The sequence below is a fragment of the Artibeus jamaicensis genome, unplaced genomic scaffold (genome assembly GCF_021234435.1).
Source record: "Artibeus jamaicensis isolate MK-2021 breed Jamaican fruit bat unplaced genomic scaffold, CSHL_Jam_final scaffold_612, whole genome shotgun sequence".
Classification (NCBI taxonomy): domain Eukaryota; kingdom Metazoa; phylum Chordata; class Mammalia; order Chiroptera; family Phyllostomidae; genus Artibeus; species Artibeus jamaicensis.
In genome coordinates this window covers 9,682,767-9,709,208 of record NW_026522049.1, presented here as the reverse complement: position 1 = coordinate 9,709,208, position 26,442 = coordinate 9,682,767, and the positions used below count along the sequence as shown (strand labels likewise).

General features: G+C 47.5%; 1 protein-coding gene across 3 annotated transcripts in view; it reads left to right on the top strand.

Moving 5' to 3' along the window:
• The first annotated feature begins 21,588 nt into the window (after positions 1-21,588).
• The window catches only part of IGF1R (insulin like growth factor 1 receptor), a 231,257-nt gene continuing 226,403 nt past the window's right edge, over positions 21,589-26,442 (top strand). For all 3 annotated transcript variants that reach the window (XM_037145944.2, XM_037145943.2, XM_037145945.2), the window contains exon 1: positions 21,589-22,674. In XM_037145944.2, the coding sequence (XP_037001839.2) occupies positions 22,581-22,674 (94 nt within the window). In that variant the 5' untranslated portion in view covers positions 21,589-22,580. The remainder of the gene's footprint in view (positions 22,675-26,442) is intronic.

The window sequence follows — 26,442 nt, the reverse complement described above, 5'->3', positions numbered from 1 at the left end:
GGCATGTATGGGAAGCAACTGATTTCTCTCTCTCTCTCCCCTCCTTATCAATAAATACATACAAAATTTTTGAAGGGAGAAGAGTACAAACTTTAAAAGTAAGTGAAAACCTTATTCAGGCACACCATTAACAGCAACAAAATCATCAAAGCTCCTGACCTTTCTCCTAAAAAGAAAACAGAATCACAGTCAGGATACAGGTGACCTTCACTCGCAGAGACAACACCCACATCAATCAGCATTTTAAACACAGACACATAGTGGTGACCGCTTTAAACAGAACAATCTAGAAAGGACTAGAAGCAGAGGGGAAAAGAGGAAACACTCCAGAACACCGAATCATTGAAGGATAAACTGGAAAATCAAGTGTAAAAAAAAGGAAAAAAAAAAAAAGACCAAACTCTTCATGAATATCATGGGGAAAAAATGCAAAGGATTTTGAATTGAAAGTGTTTTTTCAAGCCCGGCAGTGAGACAGCCTGTGGCCAAAGGTGAATAAACGTTACCCATTGCCGATACTGTTGCACCTGAAGAAACAATTTTGTGCCCAGACCATTCCTTCAACGTAAGCAAACAGCATCTCCAGAACCGATGAAAAAGCTTAGAATGGAAACTAAAGCAGTGTATTCACTTGATTTCGTAGGTATTTCAAGTATTCCACATTTCATTCCAAAAAAGAATCTCAGCTGTGTGGGCCAGTTACGTAACAGACAAGCTATAAATAAAGAGAGAATTAGTTCAATCGATATATAAATAAATGAACGGAACTCGGGGACAACGGAGCCGTCTCCAGCGGCCGGCCCCTGGGGACTACTCTCTGTAGCTTTTTGGAGAGCACCTCGGCTTTTAGGAGAGGATCCTGTATTGGGTCGCAGGGCTCAATGTCTGAATTCTTAACTCCATGCTGCTTCTCGCAAGGGCCCACGGAGCCTGACAGGCGCAGTCCCTAGGACGTTCCCCTTGTCGAGAGCACAGAGTGCAGCCCGTGTTCTTCATGTTATGTGTGAGATGAACACAAGCTGTCGGTGGACGGTGCCTGTTCTATTTGTGTGCTTATTTAAAATGACAGAGAGAGCAGTGGGGCTTTGGCCCGGTAGCTCGATGGGTTAGAGCATCCTCTCAGTACGCCGAGGCTGCAGGTTCAACCCCTGGTCAGGGCACGTACAAGAAGCAACCAATGAATGCATCAAAAAGTAGAACAACAAGCAGATGTTTCTCTCACTTTCTTTCTCTCTCTCTCACATCAGTGAATTAAAAAAAAAAGTGATGGTTTTATGCTTTTAAAAAGTGTTTTTGATTAGAGTGAGAGCTAATGTGGCGGGTGAGATGGTACCCTTCCCAAAGGCAGGGAAAACCATCTAGAATGTTCCTAAAAAGGAGAAAGAATCGAAAAGGAGCTCCTCAGAGATTATTAACCAGGTTTAATAGCAGAAAATTCTGCATATGCCCCTTGACCTTATGCCTTCAAACAGCGTTTGCAGAGTTACAGCATTAAACAGCCAGCATCTGTGACAGAGAAGTAGAGGACATTTTTTAAAAAACGATTACTCTTAGATGTATAAGCTATGAGGAGGGATGAAAGAAGAAAACGAGGAAAGGGGAGGCGTCAAGTCAAGGGCGCAGAGTTCGAAGTGTCAACTTTTTCTTAAGTTGCTACTATGTATTTATAAAAATATCGGGTGTCTCTTTCTTTTTAGAATCAAAGAAATAAAATGAGTTTAAGTAGATGCTGAAGGAAGAGGGAAGCTAACAAGAAAATAGAGAATAATAAAAATAGAATGTGGCCACAATGATTTACATAAAACAATTGTAAAAGTGTATGCCAGTGGGTTACATTTTATTAAAAGAAGTGTTTTCAGGTTGTAGTTAAGAAAAAATGCTGAGAATGTTCTGCTTAACTGAGAGAGACAAATAGGTGTAGAAAGAGGAAACGTGATTTGTTGGGCCAGAAAAAAATAATCAAACAGATGGTATGCAAGCAGAATGCAAGCAAAAAGGGTGAAACAGTGAAAATGAGTTTATTGTGTGACCACAGAAGGCAGAAGAATTAGTGAAAATGAAAATTGTTAAATTTATGTAAACTAAAGCACATTAGAATTGCAAGATAAAATTCAAAGTAACGAAATCGTAGCAGAAATCCTACCCCACCACAGCAAGCAGATGAAGTAGGGAAAAAAGAGAAAGAAGAATTTGCAATACTACAACTAATAAGGAATAATGAGTAATTTTAAGGTGTGAAGTTAAAAGAAAACATAAAATATGGAAAATTTTTACAGAAAAAAATTAACAAGAGATTTCAATAAAGGAAAAATACCAAAAATTATGTACACTACATGGTATAATAGCACTGCAAAAAAGCTAATATTTTATTTTAAAAATTAAAAAATAACTAAATATCAATGAAATAAAGATTCTAACGACACATGGTCAGGACAAAAGTTGAAATGCAGCAACAAACCATTTTCAAATATGGAAAACATAGGCGGTACCCATGAAATCCTTGAACTTAAAGAAAAAATGTGTTCATAGAACACTTACTGCTTTAAATGCCTTTATTCAGAACAAAAGCAAAACTTCAAAAACTAGAACTATAATTCTAAAAAAAGAAGCAAGTAAAAACCTCCAGGAAGAAAATTCACACAGAAGCAAGCAAATGGAACAAGAAATATTCTCTGAAATACTAGGCAGAGATCTCTTTTTGAAAAGACCAAAAATAAAATTAAATCCACTAGTAAATTCAATGAAAAAATGTTAGCAGCCAGAAAAGATTTAAACAACAATAAAAAGAGACTAAAATTCATTAGAGAATATGTTGCCCACTTATAATGGTGATGCATTTGGATATTCAAGTAAAATAAATACTTTCACCAAAGTTACAGAATTTTAAGTGATACAATAAGAGACTGAGGAATTGAATAGACCAATAGCTAAGGAAGAAATTAAGGTTAGCCAAGAAACTGCTTTTCCTACTAAAATAACACAACGAGTTAATTGGAAATTTTTTCAAAATTTCAAATAAAAACCAAATTATAACTCATAAAAATTTAATTAATATTTTTTAGTTTATTTGAGCAGACAAAACTGATTCTGTTCTGAAAACTGGTAATGTTACAAAGAAAATATCATTCTAGATGAGGCATTTATAATTCTGAAAATATCTCTAAATAGAATATGACACTATTTTACAAGTATTTCTACTACAAACAAATATGGCTTATATAGTGATATGTCCAGATTATATAGTAAATAAAATTATGAATAAAATACACAATTTAAAGAACTTCTGGAACAAAGTGTATGTGGCCTTAATAAATGATGAAACTATTTGATATAATCCAATGGTCTTTTCTGCTAAACATTTTTTTAAAAATAGAAATAGAAGAATAATATTTTAGCATGATGAAACTCCCCCAGCCTCTAGTGAGAAACTTTTCAAGCATTCTACTGAAAAACTGGCAGAAACAAAGATATTTTTTGTTAAAATTTTTGGCATATCTTTGGAGATTCTTGTTACCCTAACAATGCTTCCAGAATGCACTAAAAAAATCAATATTATAAAATGTTAAAAAAAACATTATTTTATGTTGAGCCAGAAAAAATAAGAATTCCAAGTAAAAATATAAGAAATAAAAAGAAAGTGTCCAGACAAAGGCTAAATTCACAAAACTCCAAAAGCATGTGTGGTAAAAACTGACAAGTAACTGGAAATTGCTTTGAGGCAGTGCCATTCATAATACTTGCAAAAATATATAATATTTCAGAATTACTCTAACACAAGGTATACAAAAACGCATGAGAGCTCAACTTGAAAAAGAGATATAAAAAAAAGAAATACATCAGGTGCTTGAACATAAAAAAAATATATTTTCTCGCATGTTAACTTTTAGGTCTGATTTACTTTTAATTAAACCTATAAAAAAAACTTACAAAAATCTGACAAAAGTTATTTCAGTGTTCTCAAAAATAAGTATGTATGAAGGGTAAATATAATTTTAAAAGCTTTTCCTGTTATAAAATACCAAAAACAAATAAAATAAAATGCGTGCTTATGGAAAAATTTTAGAACATGCAGATTAATGAAAATAAAATAAAAATAATTGTGGTCTTGATTTGAAAACAAAAGCAAATTTAAACACAATAGAGAATGCTAGAGTAGACTATTATCAACATATATAAGAATTTGGTAAATGATAAATACTACCAAAGCAAATGAAGAGGGAATAGTGATTTAATGGAGGCTTTGGGGATAATTAGAAATCAAAATGAAGAAAAAATTAACTTAGACACAGACTTCAAGTCCATAATAAACAGTAAGTGGATTAAATGGTAAAATAATAATAATAGGAAAATGAGAAAACATAATAGAACTATTTAGAAAAATAATTTTGATTTTTCAGTGACTAGGAAAAGTACATAGAATTTGATTTCTAAAAAGTCATATACGACAAAAATATCTGAAATAAATGATAGGTAAATGCTTCATCAGAACAGAGCCAAATGCCGATGTTCAGGAGACAAACACTAAAAGTTTAAGCAAAATATAGCACCATTAGGAAACCAGCATCTGATGAACGAGCCGCCTTTTCTAAATTATAAAGAAGAATTTTACATTTAATTAAATAAGTGTCTCCTCGCTTCACACCCATTAAATTAAATTAGAGTGAGGCAAGTGACAAAAGTCGCTGCCAGATGGGCTTTGGGGACATAGAAGGACTGCTCTTTGTTAATGGCAATGGAAATCGGTTCGTTTCTTCTGGAAAGGAATCTGGCAGCGCGTGTTACAGAAGAGCAAAAAATTCCATTCCTAAAAACTGGCCCTTCAGAATTCATCCTAATAAAATCATACACAAAGATCCTTATAATGGCATTGTTTAAATTTCCCAACAGCCAAAACAGTGTGATTCTGTAGGAAAGAGAGATTGGAGATGTCGGAATGCACCATCATGGTGATTGGTCCCGGGCGGATCGGATATCCCAGCAAACCATACAGGATATTCTTTAGTAAAATAACTCTTTTACTGAGGAAAATTGGAAGCTACTCCTTTCTGGGGAAAACAGAAAAACAAGGTGATTGCCACTACACTGAAAAACATGTAAAAACAATTACAAGTGAGAAAAAGCCAAAATAAAAAAAGTATGAAAACACATACTACGACAGATAAAGGAGAGTGAAACCCACTGATCTGTAAATACAAATCAGAAAAAGGCTTAAAGAATGCCAATAATTGAATGATTTAATCAAAGACTGTGAGTATGGTTTTAAGATTGTTTTACGAATGAATCGAGTTAAAATGCTAGGTCAAAAATAGAAAAGAAAAAGATGTGTCCTCCCTGGTGGGAGTCCTTGAACTCACACCAGGGCGGGACGCCTGTGGTTTAAGGTTTGTGTCTCCCAGGTCACACCTTAGCACGGCCACCCACTGGAATCAGAAGCACCCTCACCCACCCACTCCCCTCCCCCGAAGGGCACAAAGCCAAAGGAAAGTACTTCCGACCTGGGTCTCTGCTGCTCCTGTCATTCCCATCCTAGGGACATCTTTCCTTAAGCAGAAATAGTCGAAGAAGGACTGCGGGTTACTCGAGCAAACCGAAGCCCAATCAGTCCGTATTCACAATAGGTCAGTGCCTGTGCTGTGGTTATTTGTGGTATCAATTCATGCGATGCTTAGTTAATTATCTTTATGATATTTTGCTTAAAAAGTAAAATAAGCATTTCAATCAAAAACCACACCATCCTTCCACTGTCTTACTGGCGTGTGTGTGTGTTCACCCCAGGAGCGTGGGGGAGAGAGCAGAGGTCCTCAGGCCTGTGACTCTGGCTTGCTCAAAGGGGTTGTTGAGGACAAAAACCATATGAGTCTTGTCTCTGTATAACACGGCCAACCCCAAGCTGGCCCCGTACACACCTCTACTGCAGAAAACAACCAGACCAAACCAAAATAGGAAGGTAATTAGAAAGCAATGGAATGCATTAGACTAATAGGCTAGACAGCAGTTTAAAAAAAAGAATTATTAATGAAATAGATGCACTTAAGAAAATATATCCCAAAGCATTTGTTCCTGAAACATCTCTTGAGCCATCTCCTATGGACATCATTCCCACTTTTCTCTCTTGGAGCATCTCCACCCCTTAGTTTCAGAGAATGACAATGAAGCCCTTTGTTATGTTGTTTTCAGAAGGTCAGTCGAATGCCAGCCCTCTTTGCAGTTAAGTTCTTTCTAAACGTTGCCCCTCCACGCGACACTGTCACAGCAGCAAGGTCACTGGTCTGACGGGGGCGGCCACCTTTTCTGAAGAGCGCGTGGGGCCCCAAGTCTTGGGTGTGATGGCTGCTTTGTGGCTTTCCCCAGCCTCAGTGTTCACACATGGAAACCAGGGTGCCCCTGATGGTGGCGCACACGCTACCGATTCCACACGTTAGTTCTGACATGCCAAACAAAGGTTTAAAAGCTAGGTAATATACGTAAAGGTGCTAAATAAACTCAGATAATTGGTTTATAACACCTGAAGATGAGATTTCTAATGTTTGGAAATCTGAGTGCTGTCCAAGGGTTGAGCATCCCGTCTGAAAGGTGCCGTGTCCCGGGCAACGGGGTGCCTGCCCCCCCTGTCCTGCGATGACATCCCCCATCCTGAGAGAGAGAAGGCACAAATGCCAGCTGGCAGTCCCCTTTCACCCTTACTCTCAGCTTGCCACCCACCCACATCCCAGAACCGACCTCTGCCCCCATCCTCACGGTTCTGGGTGGCTTTCTCTGGCGTGGGTAACCCCCAGCACCCTGCCCCTCCCCCTACCCCCTGCCAAACCCACTCCAGAAGGACTTCAAATTGTACCGGTGGTCTGCCCTGTCCCTGAAGGCCCAGACTGCATCACCTCTGGCCCTCACAGGTCCTCCGTTAGAGATGGATCTCAAGGAATGAATGGGTTTGCACTTGAGGGAGTGGGTGAGGAAGAGTATTCATGGCCAAGGGAGTGTCAGGAACAAAGACAAAGAAACCGGAAAGTGAGCTCCTAGGCATGAGGTAGGGCGTGGGGGGTGGGAGGGACCTGGACCACGGGCAGGACACCAGGCAAGGAGAGCCCTAAGGGCTGCTCCCTTTGGCCACCAAGGACAAAGGGTGGCTAATTATTCTAGTGCGCAGGTCTCTATTTATTTCCCCCCCATACCTTTTTTTATCTATAGAAGTGATCTTTTTTTCTTTACCAATTCGGTCACCCATAATCTGTCCAAGTTACCTTTTCTTCTTTCCCACACCCATGGTCTCACTAACATCCTTTTAATCCAGTCTCATTGCATTTCTGTGGAATTTATTCTTCTGAGTTCTGGAGAGACTTTTACATAACATAACACTCAGTGTTGGAGAGGATGCGATAAAATCTTCGCCCACCTGACTGCTGAAAAAGAAAATCACAACACTTCCTGTGAGGCGAATTAACACATGCGCATTAGGAGATTAAAAAAACCTCATCTTTGTTGACCCAGAAATTTGGCTTTGAAGAATTTTTGTCCTAAGGAAATAACCAGATATCCACAAAAGGGGTGTGCAAGGATGTCCACCAGAAGATCGGTTCACACTGAGAAGATACTGAAAACATTTTGCACATCCCACACTGGCTGATGGACTTAAACTGACTAAGGCCCATGAGTCAGGTGGAGTCTTCTAATTGTTCCAACTTCCAGGGAAAAAGCTGGGTGCTCCCAGGTCTGTATCTGCACACACATATGAGCAGAAAAAAGGAAGTGTGCCCATCACTGTGTGGCGAGATGGCAAACAGGTGACTTTAATTTTATTTTACTTTACAGGTTTTCCAAACTTTCAAAGAATACGCATTTGCAGCTTGACTGGGAGAGGGCCCTGAAGAGACCTTTGAAAACTTTTGTTATGGAAAAAGTACATAGCAAAAGTTTTGGCATTTGAAGCATTTTTAAGTGTACGATTCGGTGACATTAATTGCATCCACAGTATTGTGCGACTGTCACCGTTATCTGTTTCCAAACCCTTTCATCTTCCCCAAACAGACTCTGAATCCACGAATCAATAACTCCCCATCTCCCTCTCCCCTCAGCCCCTGGTCACCTGCGATCAATCCCCTGTCGATTTGAATCGGCACATTCCAGGTATTTCATATACGTGGGATCACGCGATAGTTTTCCTTGTGCGCCCGTTTCAATACACGGAGCATAATGTCTTCACCGTTCGCTCGTGTTGGAGCAGCTGTCAGGATGTCCTTCTCTGAAAGGCCAGCTCCTATTCCATTGTCCGGACAGACCACAGTTTGCTCACCCCTTCCCCTGGTGATAGGCGCTTGGGTTGCTCCCAGCTTGTGCCACTTGTGAGTCTGGGTGTGCAAGTACCTGTCCGCACCTCAGCTCTCGGTTCTTTTGGGTGTGTATTCACAGGAGTGGCGTTGCTGGGTCCTATGGTAGTTCTATGATTCATTTTTGAAAAATCCACTGCTTTTTAATCAGAAACAATGGACATATTTTAGATCTCAGTGTGATTCAACTTCCGGGCATTAGTGTCGGAAGGGACAGTTTGATAGGGACAGTTGACATCTAGGGGCTGGAGGAGCGAGCGCTTCCAAAGGCCCTGCACTCGCCCCATGTCCGCAAGCAGCTAGAACCCGAGGCCAACTTTGGGGAAATGTCAGTATAAATCTAATTTATCTGAATGCACTGTGCGTGTCAAGTGTTTCAAGGCTAGTAGCTAAAAGAAAGCTGGTGATCAGTAACTCTTCCTGGAATGTTTCAAGTTGCAAACTCACCCCAGAGAAAACCACGTCATTTCCTTCACTGGAGTCTCTGGGGTCGTCCCCTCACATTTCCATAGACTAAAATCTCCGTTCCAGGAAAATCTAAGTATTTTCTTTTAGGTGTTAGGTATCTCGTTAAGAAGAAAAACATTAGAATGTCACTTTTTAAAATTATTCTGGAATTCAATTCCATTTAGTTTCAAGAACATTTTTCTTCGGTAACTTGTCAGAAAAGCATGATTGATTGTTTGTGACTTGAATTGTTTAAAAATGAGGATCATGAAATTTAATAAAGTGTATTGTTTTCTCATGGGCTGAAGATATCGACAAAAGATTCAATTCAAATGTGACATTTAACCTCAAAATTTTTCCTACAAAAACCTTTTCTTATTAACTGGGCAAAAGTAGTAAATTTGGCCAAGAATTTTTAAGACAGGGGATCTCTCTCTCTCTGTTTGTCTGTCTGTCTCTCTCTCATCCTCACCTGAGAACATGCCCACTGATTTTAGAGAGAGGGGAAGGAGAGGAGAGAGGGAGAGAAACTCCAATGTGAGAAAGAAACATTGCACATGTCCCAGTCAGGTTGCCTCTTGCACACATCCCAACCAGGGACCGAACCCAAAACCCAGGCATGTGCCCTGCCCTGGAATCAAACCTATGACCTTCCAGTTTGAGGGGCAATGCTCAACCCACTGAGCCACACCAGCCAGGGCGAGACAGGCGAGAAAGATACCTCTTTTTGTCTGCTTTGAAAACTCTTGCACACACAGAGAAGTTTCCATAAAGAGGAGTATGGGTAAACCATGGTTAGGAAAATCAGAAATTTTACAGACATCCGAGTTTCAAAACTTCTACTTGTACAACTTAGTTGTATACCCTAAAACCACAGGTACCTAGGACATATTCCAGAAGAAAAAAATAATCCCTGTGTGTTTTATAGTTGAGCAGAAATATAAAACACAGACTCCTACAGAGAGCGGGGACATGGGGAGGGGAACACAAAAGCAGCAATTTAATAGGCAAAGGATTCCTATTTAGAATGCATACAGAACTCCTATAAATCAATGCAAAATAGACAAAACAATCCAGCTTAAAAACTGACAAAGCATTGAACTGGTAATACCCAGGATGGCCAATAAGCACATAAAAATATTCATGAGCAGTTGGGGAAATGCAAATGAGGGCGACCAGGAGAAGTCACTGCGTACCTATGACATTGGTAAAAGTAAGATCTAAGGACCTCTGGTCATAGCAGGGAAGCAGAAGACCAAGGACCGTCCTCCCCTGGTAGAGGTGTCCATTTGGGAAGCCACTCTGAAGAGTCCTTGGGGAAAGTCCACAACGGCCGAGAATGTATCTGCCCCGTGTATATACCCTTGAGAAACTCTTACACAAGCCCTGAAGGGAAGAGGTGCAAATCCCTCCCCTAAAAATAGCAAGGCGTACGGGGAAAACACTCGAAAACTGTGGAATTTTGGTCGTGCAAGAACTAACGAAAGCTGAAGTATTTCAAAAAGTCATAACAAAAGTATAGCACAGTTAATCTGCTGCTACCACTTGCCCCTAGAAGCCCAGGAGGCCCCTTCCCTCCGGGGCGGGGAGGTGGGTGCCCCGTGGTGAGAACTACATACGCCCATAAAAATGAACAGTGCAGGGGTGGGCAAAAGTAGGTTTACTGTGCCACCGTGGAGTTCTTCTGAGTTCATAAAGCCATTGTGATCATCATAATCCACGTGTCTTTGTCTTTTAAAAACTCTTGGGAACCTTTCATTTAAAAAAAAAGATTTTTAAAAAATATATTTTTAAAGAGAGGGAATGACATACACCCCAAGCGGGAGGCAAACTTGCAACCCAGGCATGTGCCCTGACAGGGAAGCGAACCCGCAACCTCTCACCTTGCGGGAAGACGCCCAGCCCACTGAGCCGCACCAGCCAGGGCATGACCTGCGTGTCTTTTTCCATCAACCGACGTTGCCACCCCGGTAGGGCCCCGACAATAGCCTTCTTTGTCATTCCATTGTTTTACTATGGCGGGGGACTGGGGACACTTCTAATTTCTTCAGTTCATTCACCTGCCATCCCAGCATCACCAGGTCCTTTACTAGTAGAAAACGTGGTGGCTTCTGAAGCTACTAAACCTGTCACCATTTGCTCTGAAAAAGGACATTGCTGTAGATTTGCAGCTCGGGGCCACACTCCTTGCTAAGGCTTGCGCTTCAAAACAGTCGCGTGTTGGGAAAAATCACATGTGAGCCAATGTGACTTCCATGTCCTACCAACATCCTTCCCCTATTGGCCAACGGTGCGTGTTAGGTAACGTGCACAAAAAGCGCCCGGAGTTGCAGCAGGCACGGCTATTACAGCATCGCCGGTCCGCGTGAGCAGCTGGGCAGGGGGCCCCTAAACGCTTCTCCTTTGGGGACATCAGAAGGAGGTGACGTGCCAAGGTGGGTGGCCCAGAGGACTGTGTCCTCCCGACTCCTGTTTGCCGAGTGTTTTCCCAATTTCAGCTCAGTGCGTCCTCTCCAAAGCCTGTAGGACATCATAAAAGTCACGGGGGGGGGGGGCGGAGCTCTGGTTAAAATGCAGGTTTCTACACCTGGGCCCCTAAGATTCTACCAGGTAAAGAAAGCTGTGAGTGCAGCCTGGGGAGTCCCACTGTTCAGGCGTCTCGGTTGACTGATGTGGAGAGAGGGCCCCACGGGTCAGATTTTATTAATGCCGATTGACAGATGGGGCAAGTGTCATGCACCCGAGATCCCACAGGTGGCACCTGGCAAAGAGGGAATTCGAATCCCAACCCTGCTGGCTGGAGATGCGCACTTTTCATTATGCCCAAGGTAGTCTCTCCTGGTACCTGCTTCCATAACTTCAGTTCCCTCCTGTCCCGAACAAGCCGACAACACACTGGACATCGAACAAGCAAACAACACTCGTACAGTATACATAAGGCTTTCTTAGCCCGAGGTCCAACTATGGGCCCAGCAGGGAGGTTTCCCCCAGCCTGGGACCGTTTGTTTTTGATGTTGCTTGATCTACGTGAAGTTTTCCTGGGTGGAGTGTCCCTGGCGTTCATCTGAGTCTCGCAGGAACCCATTAATCAACCGAGGTTAAGGACTTCCTCTTTAGCGTGCATCCCGTGGTCCTTCCTCTTGCCTAACCTTCTTTAAGGACCCTTCCAGGATCCTTGAGATCCCTGGAGGGGTCTCGCATATCCCTCCCGCACAGGCTGAAGGAACTTGTATTAGAAAGAGGTTTTGCCTGTGTTCCCCAGAATGTCCACCGGGAGGACCATGGTACTGCGGGGAAGTCCATGCTGTGCGTGGATGGTGATGTCTCTTCTGCCCGCGAATGTCTTGCTGTGTAACTGGTCTGCACCTTCGGTCTGGGTGCTGCCGTGGGTTGGAGCATTTCCCTGCAGCTTTGCTTGTTCCTCTGTAAAAATGTGCATATAAATGAAGCAATAGGTAAATGGCTGGCAGCTGGGGACATCCAGGTTTCTAGGCTGGAGTGGGGGCGAGGGGCGGAGGTCAGAATGACGTGTGGGCTCATGGGTCAGAGATGGGGACTCAGGCGGAGACCCCGGCATGGTTTCATGTTGAATGCAATCCAGAAGCACACAGGAGCGAACACACAATTTACTGCCCTACATGCGTGTTCTCCTGTTCTGTCAGCCAAGAGGGCCTAGAAGCAAGGCCGCCCTGTAACAAGCACGCCTCCTGCCCGGATTTTGGGGTCTAGAGGAGGAACCAGAGCTGTTGGAGAAATGACTGATCCCAGGAGTGGGGCAAGAGATGCATAACAGGAGCCTGGAGTCTCTTGTAGTGCTAGAAAAAAAGGAAGAACGGAAAACAAACAGCAATAAACAGACGAACAACAAAACCCAATGTTGGGGGAGGTCAAAGGGTCGAGGAACCCACTGAAAGAGCTCCCAATAGCCCAAGCCGGAACGAGTTGGGCAAAACCAAGTAGTACTGGATTATAACCCAAAATATAAAATAAATACATACAACTCCTTACTGACATAAATAATGATTGAAGAAATAAACAAGCATAGAGAATAGACAAACCTCCCATGCAGAAGAACGCCAAATAACTTTTATGGAGATACTTCCCAGACCGTTTCCACATGGGGGGACATTCTGCTTAACACCTGATGGGTGCTTCTTCAAGGCAGTCAAGGACCTTGACCTGCTGTCAAGGTCATCAGGAACAAGGGAAGTCTGAGAAGCTATGACAGCCCAGGGAAGGCCAAGGAGACATGACGTCCCAATTTGATCTGGGGTCCTCGGTGGGACCCCAGAACAGAAAACTGACACTGGGGAAAAAGTGAGGAAGTCCAAATGAGGTATGGACCTCGGTTAGTAATAATAATAATAATGTATCCATATTGGTTCATTAACTGTGACGAATTTACTTTATCAATATAAGCCATTAATGAGAGAAGAAATTGGGTTTGGGGTATACAGGAACCCTCTCTACTATCTGCACAATAACTCTGTAAATCTAAAGCTGTTCTAAAATAAAATGTTAATTTAAAAAGACAAAATTATGAAGTAGTTTCAGCATACAGAAGAATGCAGGAGATATATTTTTTAAAGATTTTATTTATTTATTTTTAGAGAGAGGAGAGAGAGAGAGAGAGAGAGAGAGAGAGGCATCAATGTGTGGTTGCTTCCTGTGCGCCCCCTGCTGGGGACCTGGTCTGCAACCCAGGCATGTGCCCTGACTGGGAATTGAACCACTGACCTTTTAGTTCACAGGCTGGCACTCAGTCCACTGAGCCACAGCAGCTAGGTCTACAGAAGATGATTTAACAGTTCCCATCAACTGGGTTTAACAGGCACTACTGTTGTGCCCATTGGCTCCAGATCTCTTCAGTCTTTTCAGGGTATAAAATGTCACCATTATAGTTAAAATCGCTCTGCACCCCTTTCCTCTCTCCTCCTCCCCAGAGATAACGTCTGAAGTTGTTGCTGATCATATTTATCCTTACACTGTATGTACGCTTCATCGACACACTTCCATGAACAGGATGTGCTATGGCTTTTGTGTTACTAGTCGCATCGGAGACAGCACGTGGCTGCATAACTTTTGCAGATTGCACCTTCGCAGAATACTGCTCGCTAAGTTTGTCCATGTTGATTGGCTCAGGTCCTGCTCATTCATTTTTACCTCTGTATAGCATGGTATTGTATTAAAAAACTCATCAGTGTCCTTCCAATGAGGGACAAGTAGAATTTTTCAATTCTTTTTACTATTGAAAACAGTATTGCAATGAACATTCTTTGTGTGTGTGTGTGTGTGTGTGTGTGTGTGTGCATGTGTGCTGGTGCAAATATCAAAAGCTTTGGTGTACTCTACGAGTCAACTTGCTGGCTTGTGGGGTAGGTAGGTGAATCTTTAGCTTTCTGGATATCATCAAGTTGGTCTCCAAAGTGGACGTACTAGTATTTCTTCCCAGGAGCAGTGAATAAGAATTCAATTCCTGCCTAGGCCAGGCAGCACATTTGGTTGGAGCATCACTCTGAATCCCAAAATGCTGTGTGGTCAGTTCTCAGTTAGGGCACATGCCTAGGTTGTGGGGTTCGATTCCTGGTCAGGACACGTACAAGAGGGAGCCCATTGGTGTTTCTCTCTCACATCAGTGTTTCTCTCTCTCCCTTTCTCTCTTCAAGATATATATTTAAAACAATTCTCAGGCAAAAATAAAATAATAATAATTGAATCTCCCCTATGAACAGTCGGTACCGTACAGCCCTTCCTTTTGCCAACCAGGTTTCTGAGACTATTGCATGCTTATTGGCCTTTCTGGTTTCTTCTGTACATTGCCTGGGTACAATTATTGCCATTTTTGTACTGGGTTGCTTATAAATTTCTTGCTGAATATATATTTAATTTGCTGCACAGACAACCCCAGGTTCCCAGATGGCTTCACCCGTTCATGTACTGGAGCAGGCTCACCGAGTCTTGCAGAAGTCCCTCGCACATAATTTTAGAACGCTCTACCCGGTGACTTCCTATTGGTAGCTGCAATTGGCCATGGTAGAATATCTATACCAGGGAAATGGACAAGCTGTACCCATGAGGACCCTTCCCCCCACCACACACACACAGCCTCTGTCACACATCGGACGCTAGCACGCCAGCCCATGTGACCTCAGCCTCTCCCTGGCCCCCTCCTGTCTCAGCCGTCGCCCACAGCGTGGCTGGATTGAATGCAGTCCCCGCCTTCCTCACTCGACTTTCTGGCCAGTTGGACCCAGCCGTGAGCCTCTCTTGGGAGCGACTTCATCAGGGTTTCTGTGACAGAAGACCAATCCAGTACCCTAGTAAACCAGTACATCTTCCACTCGGAAGGTGCTCCCAGTTCATCTAAAGCAAAGCCAGACTCCTGCAGTGGCCGCTCATCCTGGGGGCCCCTCAGGGGCAGAATTCAAACACCTGGTGATCCTGGAAGTGGAGGGGACCTCGGAGTCACCCTGTTACCCTCCCAGTCAACCCAGTGCTTTGTGGACGAACAGTTTCTCCAGAGAGTGGGGACCCCATCTCTGCCGGGACATCTGATGATGCTGAGATCTTTCCAAGCAGAGGCTGCAAGGTGATGCTGGTTATTTCTTTCTACTGGAAAAGAGGAAACACTCTTCTTTGTAACCTCAATGGGTCTACCTCTGCCCGTCGAGGTTAGCAGGGTCAAGTCTAGTAACCATTTTCTGAGGGTATGAAACCCAAAGCCATACAAGTCGTCTCTCAGTGTCCATATGCTCCTCATGGGCGGTAAGAGCCAGCCCTCCCCTCGTCTTGCCCCTGCGTCGGTGTCCAGTCCTCTCGGGGACCAGCAGTCCCCCAGGGACAGACACAAACCCGGTTCTCCAGATGACCGCTGCAAAGCCGCACACATCTGCATAGCTGGAGGATGTCACAAGTTTGTAGGGTGTCCCTGGGGCCAGAAACAGAGTTCACTGCCAGCAAGGAGCCTGAGACGTTGATGTTGGGAGAAAAACATATTACTGAAGAAGGGTTCAAATATATCCTATAGAATAAGGTTACTCTAGAACTTAATGTCCCGATGAGAACTTTCTCAGTGATCAGTTGGGCGATTATCCCTTTTGTGGGTCACCTGTGACCACCTGTCCCTGTTGTGGTGATGTTTCTGCTACCTGTGTCCTTAGACAAATATATATTGGGGTTCAGAACTGCTAAAAATGTGTTCTGCTCTAGGGTTCATTGATGGACAATTAGTTGACAGAGAAGGCAAAGGTACAAGACATGCTGCTAAAGTAGGAGATACCAAAGTACCCCTTTCATATAAAAATCAAGAAAAGAAGTCATGGCAGATTACAGCAGAAATGTCTGCTTCAACACAATCATTTCACAGAGGAGAAAACAGAGAGGCAAAGCAACCTGCCCAAAGTCACACAGCTTTTCAGAGAGAGGCGGGGCGGGACAGATGAGCGGCTCAACTCCTCCTGGAATGCTGCTGATAAAACATCTCAGAGCAGGTGGGTTCAGAGGGAACAGGAATCGTGACTTAACCTCACTTTCCAGGAACTTCTGCGATGCATTAAAAAAAGCGAGGAGGCGTTGTTTGTGCTCCCTGCCAGGGAGGGAGCCCCACTGTTGACATCTCAGAGATAATCACTCCTGGCCCTTGTCCGTTTACCACGGAGGCGTTGAACATGCCCCCCTTTCAGTGCTAGTTTGTGGATGGCCACGCTTCGGGTGCTGGTGACAGACCCCTTCCAGTCTCTGCCTGGGATCTATGGCCATCCAGTGGGTCTCTGTCACTCCCGGCCCTGAAGGCTTGGCTTCTCCAGAAACTTCCCTTACTTATGCTTCCCCTGAACATGGGTCCTGGGAGTCCTCACAGAAAGGCGTCCCGGCTCTCTCCGTCCCAACACACCCCGAAACGTCCACATTGCTTTTCAAGTGTCATGGAAACCTGGAGCATTCCCGGCCCTGCGGGGTGGCGATCCAAAATAGAACGTCTTCTCAAATTGAGTGTAAACTTATCCCAAGGAGACTGGGACTGCCGAGGCCCGGCAGAGACTGGGCCCAGCTAGAGGTCACTGAACACCTTCCCAGCCCCTGGATGGCTTTGTGGAGACCCCTTGGTGCTGTCCACAGCTAACACCCTTTGCAGGGGAGCTCAGGCAGATGTCCCTCTGTGACTGCGTTTATCTCTGGAGACAGCTGTGGGCCTGGGGACCAGGAAGAGCAGGTCTCCTGACTCACAGAATAGCAAGTGTGGACAGCACTGTGCTGACCTTTTTTATCACCGCCGAGACATTTCTACATTGCACGAGGCACTCTTTCAAACTTCAAATTCAGATGTGATGACACACAACACCGTGTATCCATAGTGAAGTGTGCAGTGCAGTGTGTTTGGGGGGAATGTGTACACTGCCGTAGTCAATACCCTGGATCGACACACAGAGCATCGTGCCCCGCCCTGAAAGTTCTCTGTACTTTCCCCTGGTCACCCGCATAGCCCCCACCAAGGGCAGCAATAATGGTCCCTCACACAGATTGGTTTTGCCTGCTCTTGAACTTCCTATGAATGAACCAATGCAGTCTGCACGCTTTTGTGCCTGGCTTATGCATTTTGCTTTTGGGGCTCATCCGTGGTTTTGTGCATATTAGTGGTTCATTTCTTTTCTTGGATAAGCGCTATTGCGTGGAATGAATATATCATGATTTGCTTATCCATTCTCCTTTAGGTATACTTGGGTTATTTCTAGTTTTTTTTTTTGTTTTTTTGTCTTTGCTATTTAAATTTAAAAAAATTTTTATTCTTCACCTGAGGACGTACTGACTGATTCTAGAGAGTGAGGAAGGGAGAGAGGGAAGCATCGATCCATTGCTTCCCAAATGTGCAACCTAGGCATGTGCCATGACTGGGGATTGAACCTGTGACCCTTTGGTTTATGGGATAACACTCCAACCAAGTGAGCCACACTGGCCAGGATTTCTTTTTTCCTGTTTTGTTTTTCTTTTTTGCTACTTTCAATGAAACAATGGTCAACATTTCCATACAGGCGTTTGTGTATATGTGGACGTAATTTCATTTCTTTTGTTTAAATCGCAAGGTGTAGATTTGCTGGATTTTATGTTAGGAGACCACTTACCGCCATAGGGAACTGCCAGAGAGTCTGCACAACGCCCTCTTCACTCATGATCCGAGCACCTCTGAAGAGAATTCTTTTCTTTTTTTTTTTTTTTTGTTTCTTTCAGGATTATGTTTTTGTCTTGAATTGCATTGGTCAGGTGTGGGCACGCGTTCTTCTGCAGTACATCCTGAAGGACGAGACCTTAAACACATCATTTCCGTGGTTCTTTGGAAGTGCCTGTACTCACAGCTCGGAGTCTGGGAGAATCATATTGGAAAAGCGGAACACTCCCTTTCTTTAATATATTATGCACACAAAATATGTGTATCATGTGCATTGGTTATATCCGTAGAGTAGAAACTGTAAATCTGACACCAGGTCCAAGAATGGACATATTTCTAAGATCAGTGCACTGTTTCTGGGCTTCTTACCCCCACCGCCCCCCCCCAAAGGTCAGCAGGGCCCTGGGTGTTTTGTTCTTTACTAATCTGCTTGTTAAAATGACAAAACAAAACAAAAAGATTCTATCCTGTATTTCATTCTTTTGCACTGAAGATTTTGCCATGTATTTCTTGCTGTCCTTTCTCTTAAGAGCTTCACCAGAATGCCATTTGTGCAGTTTTTCAGAACTTGCTTCCCCCTCGCCCCTTTAACAGCCTGTTTCAAAAATCTTCCCCTGTTACTGCGTGGCTGCAGTTTATTCCCTTTTGCTACTGAGCACCATTCCTTTCTGGGGATAGATCACAGTGTATCATATTACTGCTAATACTTGTCGATTGGCAATTGTGCTGTGTCTGGTATGTTCACTACGTATATATATCATTGGGGGGCACTCTGGTACATTTAGCAGAATTATTTTACATAAAGCTACTTTCAAGTAAACAGTGTTTAAAAAATGAAAATGAGCAACCGGTTTCTGCTCCAAAAGAAATGTATAAGGTGTGTGTGTGTGTGTGTGTGTGTGTGTGTGTGTGTGTGTTGGGGGGGTGGGGGGCAATTGTATAAAAAGTAACAGTTTGCTACATTGTCAGTGTGGTCGTACAGCAAAGACTCCTGTAACTGTTTCACTGTGTGATTTTATTGCCAAGGTTGAAAAAATAAGTTTCACTTCTGTATGTAGAATGTAATCATTGGAAAAAAAAAAAAAAGAATCGCCTTCTTTGTCTATGTGATCATGTTGAAATTGAAAGGCAAACGACATTTTGATTCTTTTTTCCTAACTGTGAAGCTACATAATAAGTATCTAACTTCACTGCCTGAAATAGCTTAATCTTACTGATTTCCTACTCCTTTAAGAAAATACAAACATTTAAAAAATATACAAATAAAAAGTCATCTTAGTTAAAAAAAAAACCCTGCAATTTAAATAACTAAGCATTTATTTCTCTTTGTTCTATATACCTCATGTCCCTAGGGGCAACTGAAGGAGAGTTTTTATTACTAATACTAAAAATATGTTGTGTGGTATTTAAAGATTTTTATATTAACATTAGTCTCTTAAAAGTTGGCTCTAAACTTCTAAATTTACAAGCTTGTATCTAACAATTCTAAACACCAAATATAGTGAAAAAATAATACTGATTTTCCTTTTCGTTTAACTGCAGAAAGAATCTGTAGGCAACAAAACCAACCTCATGCAGGGAACTCTGAACAAATATTTAAAACTCAGTAGACTGAATTTTAATAATTCACAGTAGTGCCTAATTTTTACATGATACACGCTAAATTCAAGTTTCTTTTCAAAGGTTCTAATATACGTCTTCCTTTGTTTAATGTCCAGAACATCCGAAACTGGAACATTTTATTTAAAAATTAAGCTGAATTTCAGCTAAGCAAAAACAATCCCACATGAATAACTCTCTTAAGTAAAAAAAGATTTATGTCCCTTCTATACAACTGACTCACTGAATTGAGCTAAAATTTTCCAAGGAGAAAAATGATCTAGGGAATAAATATAGGGGAGGGGAGAGAGGCTAGGTTTCCATTATGATAGCTTTTGACTTGTTTTTCAGGTCTTCATTAAAAAAAAATTGTTTACACACGATGGGATGCATAATGTAACTCGGAAATCTTTTACAATTAGAGAGTCAAAAAATAAATAAATAAACAGACCTGCCTTTTCTTTCGAACAGATGTTTTCCGAGCAGGCAGCCCGGTTGTTTACGAGACAAACACTCCTACTGGATCTAGACATCCACGACGTTTATGAGCCATCTCCTTTTTATTTATTATTGACATCAATTAGCCTGAGTCATGAAACCTGATCACATTAAAGGCTACACGTGGTCCACTCACTATTTTTAAAAGTCCACGTATTTCAAACTCCTCTCTCCAGCCCTTGCTACCGTGTCCCCCTTTCAGGACCTGGGCTCCGCGGCATTTATTCGTTCGATGGCTTTGGGGCAGCCTCTCCTCGGGCGCGGGCGAGGGAAGCCCAGGGGGGACGGGGTTGGTGCTGGTTTCTGGTCCCTTCCCCAGCGAAGGACGCAAGAGGGAGGTGCCCGGGGGACCCGAGGCAGGTGCGGGTGGGTTTCTGCCGTGGCCGCTGGTCGCGCGCGCGCGCGGCGAGCTGCGGGGTCCCGACTCCAGCGCGGAGATGGGTCCGGGCCGCGGCCCCGCACTTCGTCCTCTGGGGCCCCCAGGACACACCCCCCAGCCTCGGGGCCACCGCAGCCCGCACCCAGCACGCGCTTCGGTCGCTCCCCGAAGCCGCCCACGTGGTGGAGCGCCGAGCAGCAGGAGGAGCGTTCGGGGAGGGCCGCGGGTCCTCGAGGCCCCGCCAGCGCGACCCCGGCCGCTGGGCCCCCAGGCCGGGCCCCCACATTTCCTCTCCCGGAGGGAGGGCGGTGATCCGCGGGCCGGCCTTGCCCGGCGCCTTTTGCGCCCCCTGGCGGTCGCCGTGGGGACGCGCCCTGGGCACGCGGGGCAGCAGCCCGTCTGGGCCCCCCCTTCCCCGACTCCCCGCTCGCGGCGGGCCATCTCCCCCCCTTGCATCCCCGGGCCGAGCTCCCAGGGCCGCACCCCATCCCCTCAGTTCCCCGCGAGCCGCGGAACTCTGGGCTCCAAGTCGCCATGCGGCGGCCGCCGCAGCCTTGCGTGAAAGTGCCCGCCTTGGGAGCCTGCGAGCCTCCTTTCTCCCAGGTGTGCCCCTCCCGCCACGTTCGGGCTTTCCAGCGCGCTGCGAAAAAATGCCGCATGCACGCACTTATTTATTTATTTTGCAACAGCTGCAAGAAACAATGAAGCTTTTCAAGAACCGGGGAAACGCGCTTTCCAGCCGCGCTGTTGTTGTTTTCAATGAACCTCTCGGGCCCCGCACTCCCCGCCCACCCCACTCCCTCCCTCTGTCCTCTCCTCGTTCGGCCCCTCCGCCCAGCCCGGGCCGGCGCCGGGGGCATTGTTTTTGGAGTCTTGCGGGAGGGGAGCGCGCGTGCAGGGTGGCCGGCGCAGTGCGGGTGGGAGCGAGAGCAAGTGGGCGCGCGCGTGCGCGCGTGTGGGTCTGGGTGCGCGCGGGCGGCAGCGCGGGCGGGGGACGGGGGCGGTGCCTCTCCGCCTAGCACCCCACGCTCCGGCTCCGCTCCGCACGTCCCTGGAATTCCGGGCTCCGGCTCTTGGCGCGCGCCGGTCTGGGCCGGGCCCTGGGCGCGCCGCGGCTGCGGCGGTGGCGGCTCTCGGGGGCGCGCGGGCGCGTGTGCGCGGGCCCGAGCGCGCGCGCGCCAGCCCCCAGTGTGTGGCAGCGGCGGCGGCGGCGGCAGCGGCGCGGCGAGGCTGAGGCTCTTGTTTACCAGCATTAACTCCGCTGAGCGGAAAAAAAAAAAAAAAGGGAAAAAAACCCGAGGAGGAGCGAGCGCATCGGGCGAACTCGAGAGCGGCGGGCGAGCGAGAGGGACGCTGCCAGCGAGCCTGGTCCCGGCGCGCCCGTGCCCGGCGCTCGGAGACCCTCGGCCCCGCTCCCCGGGCCCTCCACGCCCCTCCCGCGCCGGGGGAGCTCCACGGCGCGCCGCGCGCCTCGGCTTTGACCTTCAGCTCGCCGGAGCCCCCGCGCGCGGGGCCGGCGGCGCGGCAGGCGGGGGCCGGGCGGGGGCTGGCGCGGGGCGGGCGGCGGGAGTGCTGAGCGCGGCGCGGGCGGCCCGCCGCTTTGTGTGTGTCCTGGTTTTGGGCAGGAGCTCCCGGCGGCGGCGCTGAGGGAGGCGGCGGCGGCGAGCGGAGTCCGGAGGACCAGCAGGCGGGCAGCCGCTCATTCATTTTCGCACCGCATTTCGGCCCGAGCAGCCTCGCCCGCTCCGGGGACTTCGGGGCGATCCTGGGAACTGCGTCGCGCCCTCCCGCCGCCGAGGCTCGGACGGCGGACAGCTTCTCCCCGGGGCCGCGGTCAGGTTTGTTCCGCCTGGCCCGGACGGATTTGGGCTTTGCCCCCTCTCCCTGCAGTTTCCCCCCCTCCTGCCACTCTGGTTTGAAAATGGAGGCCGACGACGCCGACAGCCCGCCCCAGCGCGCCCCGAGTTCTCGACTCGACAGAGCCCTGGGCTGCGGCTGCCGGTGCTGAGGGGCCCGCCGAGCCGCCCGCCCCGTCCGCTGCGCTCCGCCTTTGGAGTATTGTTTCTTTCGCCCTCGTTTGTGGAAGGGGGGCGAAGACTGCGTTGGAGACTTTTTTCTTTTCCTCCCCAACCCCTTTTATTTTTGAGAAAGGGGAGTTGCGTCCTAAAGCAAAGGAATGAAGTCTGGTTTCGGAGGAGGGTCCCTGACCTCACTGTGGGGGCTCCTGTTTCTCACCGCCGCGCTCTGGCTCTGGCCCACGAGTGGAGAAAGTGAGTATTTGCCCGCCCGTCCGCGGCCACTGCGGGAACTTTTCCTCCGAGGGGCTGCGCCCTGTTTGCGAAATCCGAGTGGTCGCAGCTGTCGGGTCCCCGGGCGCGGGAGCGGCGGGGCGGGGCGCGGAGGGGAGCCCAGGTTTGGGAGTTTTAAGCTCCGCGGACCCCGGTTCCGCGCATCCCCCCGCCCCTGCGGGAGGCGCCTCGGGGGCTTTCTGTTTTGCGGTCCCGAGAGCCCTGCCCCGCGGGCAGCGCGTCTCCGCCGCGCTCACTTCCCGGCCCGGCGCTGGGACTGGATCAGGCAAGTTCGCTCCGGGCCGGGTCCCGCAACACACAACTCGTCCGCCTCCGGGCGCGCCGGGCCGCTCGGCGTGCCGCCTCGGCTGCCGCGCCGCGCGCTGACAGCTCCTGCGGCCGCGCGGGACCCTCGCGGCGGGGTCGACGCGGTGCGGCGGCGGGCAGCCCAGCGGCCGATGCGATGCCACTTGTCCTCGATGGGGAGGTGCCGCGCGGAGCGGACCCACAGCCCCAGCACATGTTCCCAAACATCCTGGCGCGGCCTCCAGACGCCCAGCGCGCTTTGCCCCTCGGGCGCTTTAGATTCCTAAGCTTTCCCGTCACTTTCGCTGGATCTGCCGCGGGTTACCTGCCTCCTAGCCTCCCTGGGCAGCTCAGTGCGGCTCTGGGGTGCGGGGAGCGTTCCCGCCTGGTCCCCCATCCCTTCACGCAGCTCTTGGAAAAAAAAAAGTGCGAAGGCGGGGGACCTACATCAGCCGGGCTCTTCCGGGGAGTGCGTCCGAGTCCCCAGTTAGGAAGGCTCCGGGACCCCCCCCAGTTTCTACCGGATCGGCGGACGCTCTTCTGCTGTTGGCGGGGCTGGGGGTGGGTGGGGCGGTGGTCGCGCAGCACCCGAGTGTGCGCGAGTGGGTGTGTGGTCGGAGCCGACGTACATTTCCACACACGTGCCTGCAACGCGGGCTGTAGCCGCCGCCGCCGCCGCCGCCGCCCGGCTGCCGGCGACACCTACGCGCCCTGCGCGGCCAGAGGAGTCTCGCGCCCTGGTTCCCGGAGCGCCAGGGTCCCCGGCGTCGGGGGAGAGAGGAGCGCGTGTGACTTGCGAGTGAGCGGCCCTGGCCGTGGTCGAGCGGCCGAAGTGGTGTCGCACTCCCTACGCCGACCCCGCACTTCCTTTGTGCATAGTTAATAAGCAGTATCTCTGCACAGTCGCTATCGCTTGCAATCTGATAGCTTTTGTTTTGGTAGCGTCGGGCAGAGGTAGGGAAGGAAGAAGGGAGGGAGGCGGGGAGGGAGAAGTTAGGGCCCCACGGGCTGTGGACGGAGGGGAGGAGGGGGCTCTTGTTCTTCTCAGAAAATTGAAACGTGGCTCACTGGCGCGTCCGCGCTGGGAGTAGGGTAACTAGATCACGATTAAACTTTAAATGCAGGCGCAGGACCGGGGCTGGGAACGCAGAGGGCGTGCTGGTGAGTAATGGTTGCCGAGGGTATGCAGGTGGTGCCAATGTGAAAAATCACGACGGAGCCTGGGAGAGTGAGGGGGAGCGTCCCGAGGCAGCGAGCGGGGGCTGTCTGGCCCCGACGCGGGCGCCGTCCCGACAGGCTGTGTAAACAAGCGCTTCTCATTAAATGCCCGCGAAGGACCGAGCCCCCGACGGGGTGAGCGCCGATTTGGACGGCCTTCGCGGGTTTCCTGCGGGGAGGAAGATGCCGAGGGAGGCCGGCCGGACCGCAAATCGGAGCGCCCCTGCTCTTCGTTCCCTAAACTTGGAGCTCAGTGGATGGGGCGGGAGGTTCGGGGCTGCCTTCTCAGGCGCACAGACGTGTGCGCCGCCCGCGGCGGCGGGGTACCCAAGAGGGTCCCTAGCCTGTAAACCCTGAGTATAGTTTGGGAGCTACCAGAGACTGCATCCATTTCATGACGGCATCCTCCCGAACTGGGCAGTGTCTCTGTTTTTCTCTCAGGGCAGTGGTGGCCTGGCCTGTGCGTGGCAGGAGTCCGGCATTTTAAAGTAGGATGTCCTGTCTCTGGAGCGTTCTTCGTGGACAAACAGGCTCCGTGAAAGGCGTTTCTTTCTTGAGAAAACAGGCAGGAGGGGAAAAGGGTATTTTAATGTATGTTTATAATCCTGCGTAGCCACAGCTTTTCTCCAAGATGCCTTGGAGATGCTTGGCTCCTGAAAACCTGGGGGAAAGATGCAAAGCACCCGGACCCTCATTCCAGCTTGGGACCCTCATTCCAGCTTGCGGGGGGGGGGGGGGTGAGGGGGGGGCTCCAGCTCAGGGCCTGCCCCTCCCTGCAGCTCCGAAGCTGTGGGGAGTGCTCAGTCTGCCCGGAGTGAGCTTACACACGTCCTGCGTTTCTGCAAGAGCTGCTGTAACACTCAGCACTGGGAGGGGTAGCTGATGAGTCCCATCCCAGCCTGAGTCCCTCCGGCTGTCTGGGCCAGCCATGAAGATGGGGGTGTGGGTTCCCCACTGTGTTGGCATATTTAGGGATTCGTGTGTCCTCGTCGTCCTCACAGCCACAGGGTGAGCTTCAGAAAACCTTTAATTTCGAAAATGGGGACGTTTTGGAAGCAGATGAAGTCACACAGGCGTGATTGTTTCGTATCAATAGGATGTGACCAGACCCTCAAAAATAAGGGGATTGGGGAGTTAGGAGTGGTTGCCACATAATCTGGTGGCCTTAAAAAAAGAAAAAGAATTAGTGCACGCTTTAAACATGTTGTCGCTGTCTTATTTTAAGGGGTCCGGTCATCTTTCTGCCTCAGACACAGTCACAGCCTATTGTTAGGGAAATGTTAGAAGGTGGGTGTTTGAAGGGGTCGGTGTTTCATTACCAGAAGAAGAACCAAGAACACGAAGTTTGGAAAGAACCTAAGTCTCAAATTATCGTGTAGATTCTCCAGAGGCAAATCACAAGTAAATGGCATCTCTGAGGAGGGATGGGGCGTGGGTCAGGATTCGAAGTTGAAAGGGTCATTTGTTTGAAAAGGGTTAGAAAAGTCCAGCCTTGAGAAATGCGCTGAGGTCGACTGGAAGGACTTTAAAAACACAGAAAGTGAAAGAAGCCAGCCCCCAAAGAGCATGTATTGTTTGATTCCATTTAAATGAAGTCTGGGAGGAGAAAATCCCACAGAGAACGTGGGTTAGCAGTTGTAGGGCTGAGTGAGGGAAGCGGGGACAGGGACTCACTGGTGAAGGGTACCCAGTTTCTTTTTGGGGTGATGAAATGTTCTAAAATTAGATTACGGTGATGGTTGCCCAACTCTGAGTATACTATAAAACTATTGCATTGTGCACTTTAAATTAGTGCCTTTTATGGTATGTGAATTATATCCCAATAAACCTTTTTTTAAGACATATTTTAAGGTTGGAAAGACTGTCTTATGTTACTTTGAACATAGGTACTTTATGAGAATTATTAAGTAAATTTGTCCAACAGGTTGGTGTCTGTCTCTCCTTTACTTACAGTTTTTCTATGATTCCAGCAATACAACGAACTGATATTTGAAGCTTATGAGTGATAGTCAAGTAATCTGATGACTTTTTAAAAAGTCACTTGCATTTTAAACATTGTGGCCATTTTATGAAAAGACTCCAGCAGGCATGGACGGAAAGGGAAGAAAACAATCTTGATTATATGTAGTTCAAGTTAAAGATGGAGGGGTTGGGTTAAAAACACAAATGCTAGTGAAAGTCAGATTTATAACAGTAAAATCCTGAACTGAATCTGAAACCATGTTG